Consider the following 11238-nt stretch of genomic DNA (forward strand, 5'->3'; position numbering starts at 1 on the left):
GATCAAGGGCAAACACAACAATGGGATTGGACTATGAGCACATGATAAAAGCGAGAGCACACAAGGGAGGGGTGAGGATAGGTAAGACACCTAAAAAACTAGCTAGCATTTGTTGCCCTTAACGCAGAGAAACTAAAGCAGATACCTTAAAGCAACTGAGGCCAATAGGAAAAGGGGACCAGGTACTAGAGAAAAGGTTAGATCAAAAAGAATTAACCTAGAAGGTAACACCCACGCACAGGAAATCAATGTGAGTCAATGCCCTGTATAGCTATCTTTATCTCAACCAGCAAAACCCCTTGTTCCTTCCTATTATTGCTTATACTCTCTCTACAACAAAATTAGAGATAAGGGCAAAATAGTTTCTGCTGGGTATTGAGGGGGGGAGCGGGAGGGGGTGGAGTGGGTGGTAAGGGAGGGGGTGGGGGCAGGGGGGAGAAATAAACCAAGCCTTGTATGCACATATGAATAATAAAAAAAATAAAAATAAAAAAAAAATTCAGGTTTCACTAACCATGTAGAACTGAGTACTAAACCCTCACCCAGAAACAGAATTGGAAGTAGAAACCCTTCAGGAAGCCAAAATCATCAAAGGGTGGCCACTTAAGAAAAAAAGAGGCTGAAAAACTATTCCCTACCTCAGAGAACTAACAAGGAAATTTGTCTTTTCCTGTGGTTAAGCTCTTTGGTGATAACCCTGAGACACCTTGCAAGAGAAAATGTCACACTATCCTGAAGGCCAGGCCTATGGGCAAGACCTCACAGAATGCTTCAGAAAAAACAGAAGGGCTCATAATCAAATACTCAGAAACACACAAGGAAATGACCAAGCATGCATGAGCACAGGAGACCTAACATGCACTCTAAGGTAGCAATCTGACATACATGCTTAAAATTACAATTGCTTTAAAACATACCTGGGATTTGATTTACAGGTAAGACAGACTGCCATTGAAAGAGGTGTCGTGCCATTCCCCAGAAACAAGAGCATATCATGCTATGCAGAGTCACACAAATTTACCAAGGTCAGCCCAGACAAAGTTAGGGACACCATATCTCAAAAACAAAATATAAGCAGAAAGGGCCAGGGTTGTGGCTCAAGTGGTAGAGCACCTGCCTAGCAAGCATTAGGCCCTGAGTTCAAATCCAAGTATGCCCCCCCCCAAAAAAAAAAGAGAAGAAAGAAATTAAAGGTTTTCACAAGTAACAAAATAACACAAAGGGAACAGAATTGTCATTTCAACAAATGGTGCTGGGACAACTGGCTGTCCACATGCAAAGGAATGAATGTTCCTAACTTACAAGATACGCAAAAATGAACACAAATGGATCAAAGAGCCACACTACAAACCTCTCACAAGAGAACATAACAGTAGCCTTGCATCAGACACTGGTTTCTGAGACATGACACCAAGGACACATGCAACAACAAGCTAAATGACTTCATTAAAAACTCGCATGGCTATGGCTCAGTGGTACAGCACTTGCCTCGCATGCAGAAGGCCCTGGGTTTTATCCCTAAAACCACCAAACACAAAAACAAAAAACCCTCTGTGCTTTCAAAGGACACCACCAAGAAAGTGAAAGGAGGCTGGGCAAGGTGGCCCACACCTATAATCCCAGCTATGCAGGTAGGACAGTCAATCTGAGGCCTAACAGGGCAAAAGTGCAGACACTATCTGAAAAACAAACTAAAAGCAAAAGGCCCTGAGTCCATCCCCTGCACCACCAAAGAAGTAAGGAAGGGAAAAGACACCACACAAAAGAAGAGAAAATATTTTTAAATCATATATTTGCTAGGGGTCTGGTATCTTGAATAGGTAAGGAATTCTTACAATTCAACAATAAAAAGAAACCCTACAAATGAATAAGAAGCACTTGAGAAGCTGCTCAATATCCCTAGCCACTAGGGAAATGCAAACCAAAACAACAGCGAGACACCACTTCATGCCCACGAGGGTGACCTCACGCACAAGGCAAGTAACAACATATACTGGCAGAGATGTGAAAAAATGGGAACCGTCACACACACTGCTCGTGGGACTGTAAAATGAGGCAGCGACTTTGCAAATGTCTGGCAATTCCAGAAAGGATAAACATGGAGTTACCCTGTGATCTTGATAATTCCACTCCAAGGTATATACCCCCAAAAAACAATGAAAACATATGTATCCCCACCAATTCTACATATGAATATTCACAGTAGCATATTCATGATAGCTAAAAAGAAAAAATAACCCAAATAGCCATCAAATGATAAATACACAAAATGTGGTATATCCATACAAGGAACTATTACTCAGCAATAAAAAAGGAATGAAGTTCTGACACATACTACAATATGGATGACACCTAAAAATGTCATGCCAAATGAAAGAATTCAGTCACAAAAGACCACATAATATGTGACTCCATACATATGAAATATCTAGAACGGGAAAATCCACAGAGACAGTAGGTTACTAGTTGCTTGTTGCTCAGGTTACTGAGAGGAAACACAACAACTGCTAATGGGTACATGGCTTCTTTGTGGGGTGAAAGTGTTCTAGAATTAAACAGTAGGAATGGGTGCATGATTATGTGGATATATGAAAGGTCATTAAGTGCATCCTTTAATTGGGTGAATTCCAGAGTATATAAATTTCATTTCAATAAAACTATTATTTTTTAAGTGTTTTCAAAAGAAAACTTCTAAGCAGAATTGACAGGTAGAAAGATATACATATGAATGCCAAGAAAGGAGTGACATAGGGTTGCCCACAGCACTTCATCCCAATGGAGGTCAGATTAATTTTCTGTGCCTAACATATTATAAAAGAATGGATTGAGCCAGGTGCAGCAGTCATGCCTGTAATCCTATCCCAGCTACTTGGGAGGTGACAATCAGAAGGATCAGTCTGAGGACAGCCTGGACAAAAAGTATGCAAGACCCCCATCTCCCCCAAAAAACAGCTGGGCATGGTGGTGCATGCCTGTCATCCCAGCTACGACGAAATCTTAAAGTAGGAGGATCTCGGGCCAAGGTGGCTCCAGCATAGAGACACTATTCAAAAAATACCTAAAGCAGAACAGAACTCAAGAGGTGGAAGGCCTGCCGAGAAAGCACAAGAACCTGAATTCAAAACCCAGTACCACCGAAATAAATACATAAATAAAAAAATGAGTTGGGAATACATCCATCACAGAAACATGAAGCAATTTGATTCGGTACTTTAGGTTTACACACCCGGGCTAACTACTGATCTCACTTCCCAACTCCTTAGGTCAGTTTAAGATACCTTATTCTTGATGTAATCTGCCAGGTTTCTGGGCATGCCAAAACAGAAATGGCACATAGAAGTAAGACTGTTGATATCATATTATACTATCAGCTGTAATTATGGTTAAGTAAAAATTGTTTTGCATGATTCTGAATTACAAGCACAAACTACAATAACACATTATCTACCAAACACTTAACTAAGGAACTCCCAAGAACTGTACATTATCTGGTTAATTATCTGGTTAATTTCAACTAGTATAAAAGGTACAAATATAATTTCTCTGTCAAACAATTACCATGAACATTGCTGGTGTTGCATAGGATTTTGCTAGAAGACTATAAATAAGCATGAGCAAAAATGGTGTTTCTATCATCTGTTGGACAGACTCAGTCAACTCTCCATCACTCTTCCTTTCTTTCTTTTTCCCCATCCTCTGCTAGGTGGGCGCTAGGACCTCTCCCGTGCTTTTTCTACCAGGGAACTATGTGCTCAGTCCCACCCCATCCCACTTCCCTTTGAAATGAATACTTAAATAACTGCCTCATGAGATTAAGCCACAGACAGACCAACTGGATATTTATTTGGAGGTCACTGTTTCATTGTGGCTCACTACAGACCATTCGTAAGTGTACTGGTCTTCAAGACTGATATAACAAAATACCATAGACTGGGTGGCTTACGCAACATTTACTTCTAACAGTTCTGGAAGGTAGGAAGTCCCAAAGCAGTTGGGTTCTTGGGAGGACTCTCTGTCTTGCAGACAGCTGCCCTTCTTGCTACATCTTCACATGGTGACAAGAGAGACTGAGCTAGCTCTTTGGCACTAATTCCATCATGAGGACCCCACCCTCATGACCTCATCTACACTTGACCACCTCCCAAAGCCCCACCTCCTAAGTAACCATCACATTGGGGTTAGAGCTGCAACATATGAATTGGGGGGGTAGGGGGCGGGATATAAGTATTCAGACCACAACAGTAGGGAAAGGGGTTACAGCTTTAAAAATAAGAACCATACATAGGGCTGACTTCTATATTTTAAAATAAAATTCAGCATAGGACACATAAGTGTTGGCTATTGTCTACAGTGATCATTTTCTTTTAAGTAACAGGAAATTCATTTATAAAAATCCTTCCATGTTTCCAATGATGACAGGCACAGATGCCGAGTAATCTATGCAGGTGCAGCCTACATGGAAAAAGCTAGGTCATAGCTGCTAATGGTTCCTAAGTCAAAGCACCAAGAAGGAGCCCAGCTTTCCAGGCACTTGGATGGTAATCCAAGGAAAGTGGGAAAAAGACCAATCCTGTAGAGTCCAAATTTTTTGTTTTTGATTTCACACTGTTGACTACTAAAAGTGGTATGAGCCATCTATTTACAGAAGGGGAATTATTTGACTCTCTTTCAAGATCCTGTACATATCTAAGATATCCCAAGATGTTGTACACAGAAGGCTGAGGCTCTAGTTTACCCAAACCCCCAAAAGGACTATTACTTGAATAATATCATATTCAACTGTTACATTCATTTCAGCACAGCAAATAATGTTCCCTATGGTCAGAATGTTATATTTATTCCAAGTTGCTAGGGATTTTTCCTGTTACAGGACACTAAAACAGTTTTCAAAAAGAGGTGCAAGGAAGGCATCAGTGGTGCAAAGGAATCAATTTCACATAATGGGAAGCCTCTGAAAAGTCTAAAAAGTTCTAAAAGAAGATGGACAGTATGTTTCGATTTGTTTAAGGGGGGGATGAAAGAAAAACTCACTTGTCTATGTTTGGGAAGAAAGGAATAAGTACACAAAGCCAGTTAGTTAATCTGTCATTTATTCTAGATACTGGTCCATCCTCCCACAATTTCACCTAACCTGTGAGTTTTCTCCATTTTGGGGCTTTGAAACTATACCTCCCAAGTTTATCTGCCTTGCAGTTGACTGCACATGGCTTTGGAACCTAAGCTCTGAGCCTCAGTTGGCATTACCAGGGAAATCTGAATGTGCATAGATATGTCTGAATGGATCAGATCCATACAAAACAAAAAACCAAGAGAACCAGCAAGTAACAAGGGCACAGGGCAATATTACGATTCAGCTAAGCTTTCAAGGAAACCAGAAACACTATCTGTATTTATATTCTTTTGAAAATAGAAAGGAACAAATGGAATTCTCTCTTAGGAAGGCACAAATAATGGGGGTGGAGAATATAGTATAGCTCCCTGGTTCAAGCCAGGTAAAACCAAAGATCAGGGAGCAATCAGTCTCCTCTTTAGATACATGGCTGAAAGCAGGTTTCACCTGCCACTCATTTTCCACCCATGCTGTGTGTAAGAGAGCTCAAGGAAGAGCGGGTTTGCCTATGAATGCCTGAACCCAATGCCACCCTCAAGAGCAGACAGGACACAGGAAGCAGAAGTGCCGTTCACGGAACATCCACTATTAGCTGTCTTTTACACACATGCTCTGCTTTGTCTCAATGGCACTCAACTTTATGGAGTCAAACATGAAAAAGATTCACCCAACACTATACTTCTTCAGAATCAAGTTGCCAATAAGGAAAACTGATGATAGATGAATAGATGGATGATTGATAGATAGATGGATGACAGATAGATAGATAGATACGAAGGAAACATGCATAAGTAAAGACAGCCATTCCTCCTGCCTTACCAGTATTCCCCACACCACGCCAAGCATCTATCAGGTGATTTCTGTTTGTTAAATGAATGTTGAACATATTTTGGACATAGACTTTTGTTTTCTTAATGTGTTAACACTCTACTCATAAAAACACATACACATCAACACATCGTTGGTGATGTCTATTCCTGAAAATGCCCTCATGACAAAACATGGAAGGTAAATATTACAACAGAATGGAACAGGGTGATGACAATTAGAGAAAATATGAAGGGAAATTCCAAACATTTGAAATTCTCCCAAATATGGTGTATTTGACTTCAGCTATTTTTTCATGGAAATTCCCAAGTATCTAAGAAAAACAACCTATTTCCACTTTGAAACTTTAGGAATGCTCTTGCGCGTACGATCACACGCAATGCAAAGCTTTCCATCATGATAAATTCCACATCAGAGAATTTGCCCTATTTCCAAACAGTACGCCAATGTTTGACAACTCTCAATATAAAAATGGGCTTTGGTTGCATCATCTGTCATTTTAAGAGTCGTTTGGAGAGTCGTGAAAAGCACAGTAACTCTCACTAGTGGGCACACATTTTTGCCAGCCACAGTACAAAGGAATGACTAGTATAATAATTCCTTTGCACTACTGATGTCTTGAAGCTCCTTCTGAAAACTGATCGAGTATCCCGGATTAGGAAGAATCCCCCTTTCAGTCCCTGGACTTATTCTTCCCCCTGAACAAAGGAAGAAATCTATGGTACGTGGTTTGAGGTTGTTGTGTTTGTCTTGTGTCATTCTGTCTCTATTGTGTACTTCACACAATAGGTGCAGAAGCGTCGTGGGTTTTGTTTTAGTGGGGGGTTTTAAGAATATCTGAAGGCAAAGGAAAGTTTAACTTTGCAGGCTTGTTAACTAGTAGATCGGTGTTGTGGAGAACCAAGTCACGAACTACGCGCAAAAGAGGGCTCATTCAAAATAATTTCTAATATATATAAGGAATAGGTGGTAGTGCAAAACACATCTTTAACAACATAGTAACATTCCTTCGTCAGCAACAAATTCCCCGGAATCTTTGTTTCTATTTGTAAACAAGAGCGGCGCCCGCGCTGCTGGGCGACACGAGAGGTGAAAACGGTGCGCGCAGCCCTGCGCCCTCCTGCAGCGTTGCGCCGGGGCTGTCTGGAGAGAGTGACCTCCGCCGGGACCAGGCACCCACCTGGTCCAGGAGCAAAGCCCTGTCCTGTCGGAACTCTCCCGCTTCCAGCTTCGGGGCTGCAGGCGACAGTCCCTGCATCACTTCCCTGCAGTTGCCCGGGGACTCTGAACCCGCCTGGAGCCACCTGCGCGCGGTCAGTCTCCCTGCCCCCCCGTTCCCCGTGGACCTCAGCCCCGAGCTGTGCCCTCGGGCAGGGTGGCTTACCGAGCAGCGAGCCCACGAAGATGACGACCTGCACGGCGGTGGTGAACTGGCGGTACAGCTGCGCCTCGCCCGGCTCCCCGAGCGCGCTGCGGTTCGCGCCCGCAGCCTCGGCGCCCGACGTGTTGCGCGGCTCGCTGGCGTTTCGGGGGACCCAGCTCGCGTTGTGCCCCATGGTGACAGTGGGGCTGTGGCTCCTCCAGCCTCCGAGAGTCTCCTGCAGCGAGAGCCGGGGCAGCCGGCGGGGCCCCTCACGTCTCCACATCGCCAGCCCCGCCGTCTGGGAGGCGGGGTGCGAGGGAGGCGAGGCCGCGCCCCGCGCCCGACCCCCCCTGGGTCTCCATCAGCCGCCACATGGAGGCGACACGGCTCGGGCCGGGGGCCGAGCGCCGCCGAGCCCGCCCCGCAGAGGCGGGGACACCGGCGGAGGCATGCGGGGGTCTGGCGGGGCGCACCCGCCAACCCCCGGGGGAACCGGGGCACCCCTCGCGAGTCCCTATCCTTAGTGGGGGAAGGACATTTGGCTGAAGCTATATTTCAATCCTGAGAGCTTCCAGGCTGAATGTAGAGGTGAACCCCATAAAACGCCCAAGCCGAGCGCTCGAAGCTCAGCGGGGACCCCACTCTGCAGCCCCCCACCTTTGCCACTGCGCCGCCACCCCGCACCCTTGGTCCCACACCCGCGCTCGGAGGTCGGGACGCGGCTTCGTGACGCCGCGGGGACCTGGGAGGGCGCCCCTCGTGGGGCAGTAGCTACGCCCCCACGGCCGCCCGGCTCCGGCGCGTGCCCGAGGCAGCCGGGGACGCGCGGCCGGGGGGGGGTGGGGAGGGGCGGGCACGTGATTGTCGCGCGGCCCCGCCCCTCGCGCGGCCCAGAGGCCGGCGCCATGTTGGCCCAGGCGGCCCTGCCGAGCGTGATTTCCTCGCGCGGAGCGTGGGAGGCCCGGTGTCCCGGGGACACGCTCGCCCGCCACTCCGCGTCGATCACGCCGGCGGTACCGCGCCGGGTGTCATAAGCCTCGGCTGCAGCAGCCTCTTAATGACACACGAGTGCCACCTGGTCTTGAGTGTAGCGAAGCATTTAAGAAAGATACAGCTGTAATCCCAGCTAAGGGGGGAGGACCACGGTTCGAGGCCAGCCTAGGCAAAAAGTTAGGGCCCTCCCCCTCCCCCCCACCACCCAATCTCAACCAATAAGCTGGGCATAGTGGCAAGCACCTGTCATCCAGCTGTGCCAGAGGCCTGATAGGATAGAGATGGAGGCCTGTCCCTGGGCAAAAAAAGTGAGACCCTGTCTCAAAAACAACCAGAGCAGAAACGGCTGTAGACTGGCTGAAGCAGTAGAGTACCTGCCTCGAAAGCGGAAGGGCCTGAGTTCAACAGTACCTCCAAAAAAAGAAAGAAATCAGATGCAATATAAGAACCCAGGGATGGTTGTTGAGGCCATTTCATGGGATCTTGGTTCTAAAATGTACGTGTCCCAACTCCGGTATAGTGGATTCCAACAATAAAAGGGGTGGGAGGAAGCAAAGTCCTGTCTGTGAGGATGGGAAGCTGAGAGAACCAAGGAAAGAAGAAACGGAAATGGTAACGTAAGAGAAGCGAGAAGGAAGGAAAGTACAGCACCCAGAAAAGAGGGATGACACAGAAGATTCGCTAGGTTTGGCTCCATGGCAACTCGTTCCTTTTAAATAAGGAAAGTAGATGGTAGAGTGGCAAGATGGGGGTCAATGCCAATAACGCTTAGGAATTGATGACAACAAGGATGGTTTTGCTATAAAATGGCTACATCACTTTAATGGATAACTTTTACTCTCTTCATATTGCTTCTTCGTATTTCTATTGTTATATTTTTGCAGTGTCGGGGATCAAACCCAAGGCCTTGTACATGCCAGGCAAGCACTCTACCACTGAGCTACATCCCAATCCCAAAGTTCACTGCTGACCTTTCTTATTTTCTGTTCTTAAAAGGCGAAAAATCCATGTCTTATACATCTTTTGGATTCTCACAATACCTGCACATGGTAATTCTCCATGTAAACAGCTAGTTTAAACATTTTAGGGTCCAAAAAAGAGCAAGAGATGGAAAGTTAATAATTATACTAATCATATTTTCAGTAAAAAAGAATAGTTAGCCATTTCCAGTAGTTAAAACTAGTTCTGGGAGGCCAGGAATATTTTCCCTTTACAATGTAATGATTATAAAGCATAAATAATAATAATGCAGCAATAACCAGCACACTCCTTTAGAAAGGGTTGACAAAGAATGCGTTGTAAATATTGATGCTTACCAATAGTTGTAAAAATACTCTCTTGCCCACCTTCATCCTCCACCCCTTACTCAAAACAACTGGGAGAAAGGTGTAGAAAAGAATCTATTTTGTTGGTGTAAAAAGTGAAGAAAATAAGAAACCTCTCATGTTTTTGTGGGGGGAACAAACAGTGAGGGGCAGGAATGACTCTGGGAATGTAAAGGAAACAAATGGCAGAAGTAACTTTGTCTTAAATAAAGGAGACAGGAAAGCATTCTTAAAGACAAACATCTAACGAGATAAAATACAGACCCCTTAAGGAAGATAGTGGTAGTCATAAAATGTGTTTGGAAAGTTTTGAGGACAGAATGGACTAACAAGGCCTTCCTAGAACGCCCAGTCTGATAAGGGAAGACCCTCCTGTAATGCCCAGTTCAATAAGGATGAGGTCAATAAAAAAGTTACTGAGTCAATTATAGATCCAGCTCCAAAGTAGAGAAAGGGGTGCCAAAGTCAGGCCCTATATTATCTCTTGGACTTCAGCTATTCTTTGGCTTAGCTCTCCACTAAGTCCCACTCATCAGAGTGCTTTGCTGTCCTGTCATTAAAGTTTGTGCTTGCTTTAACTCTTAATTCCTGGTCCAGCACCTTCAGTCATCAACTACTCTAGGACATGAACGTGGGAGCAATACTCCAGCATCATTTTCATTCTGAAAAGACACCACTAAATTCTTCACAGTCCCTAAGTTGGCATTAGGGTACAGGATTAGTAGAATCAAGAAACAACCTGATCGGCTGAAGCCACCCTGATTCTCAGACATGAGGAAGGATTGCTTTGTGAAAATTAGGCCAAGGACAGGGTGGCATGATTCTTATAACCATGTGTCATACAAATTTTTCACTGATTACAAAATGAGTCAAGAGAAGTTAAAACTGACATGTGATACGAGAGACTGGACATGATTTGAATAGGTTAGTTACACCTGTCTGGCCATCTACCACTGCATAAGAAACCATCACAAATGTACTGACTTGAACACCTCTGCATGCTCTCAGCTAGTGTAGCTGAAAGTCACCATCTGGGTTTGAAACTGAATGCTGTTCACTCATACAGCTGGCAGTAGTCGCTGGCTGTTATCTGGAACTCCCTAGGACTGTCAGCTGAAATGTCTCCATGTGGCCTCTCTGAGCTGCTGCCTGGCTTCCTTACTGCCTGGCAGCGATAGTCCACAAGTGAGTATCCTGAAACAGTCCCACGAGGACATGGCAGAAGATGCATTGACTTTTATGACCTGTTTCAGAAGTCACATATCACTTCCACTGTACTCCATTTGTTGAGGACGTCACAAAATTGTTTTAAGAGGAAGGGACATAGACCACAATTATTAAAAAGAAGTGTCAACATCACCTTTTAAGATGAGTATGTGCAATGAGAGACACTGCAGCCATTTAAGGAAAAATATATTCTGTAAAAAATTTTCAAATATTCTATTTTGGGCATTTTTTCCTGAATTAAATTTGAATAGGTCAAAAGCCATATGAATTCCTTACAATCCATTTCAATTACTTACAGGTGTTGCCTTGGTTTGTTCAGGCTGTTATAACAAAATGCCACAAACTGAGAAGCTAATAGGCATGCATACCTATGACAAAATACCCAACATAAA

General features: G+C 44.7%; 1 protein-coding gene across 2 annotated transcripts in view; it reads right to left on the bottom strand.

Annotated features, from left to right (window-relative positions):
• The window catches only part of Gpr176 (G protein-coupled receptor 176), a 115669-nt gene extending 107574 nt beyond the window's left edge, over positions 1-8095 (bottom strand). For both annotated transcript variants that reach the window (XM_074065639.1, XM_074065640.1), the window contains exon 1: positions 7323-8095. In XM_074065639.1, the coding sequence (XP_073921740.1) occupies positions 7323-7584 (262 nt within the window). In that variant the 5' untranslated portion in view covers positions 7585-8095. The remainder of the gene's footprint in view (positions 1-7322) is intronic.
• Positions 8096-11238: the final 3143 nt, after the last annotated feature.

This window comes from Castor canadensis, chromosome 2 (genome assembly GCF_047511655.1).
Source record: "Castor canadensis chromosome 2, mCasCan1.hap1v2, whole genome shotgun sequence".
Classification (NCBI taxonomy): Eukaryota; Metazoa; Chordata; class Mammalia; order Rodentia; family Castoridae; genus Castor; species Castor canadensis.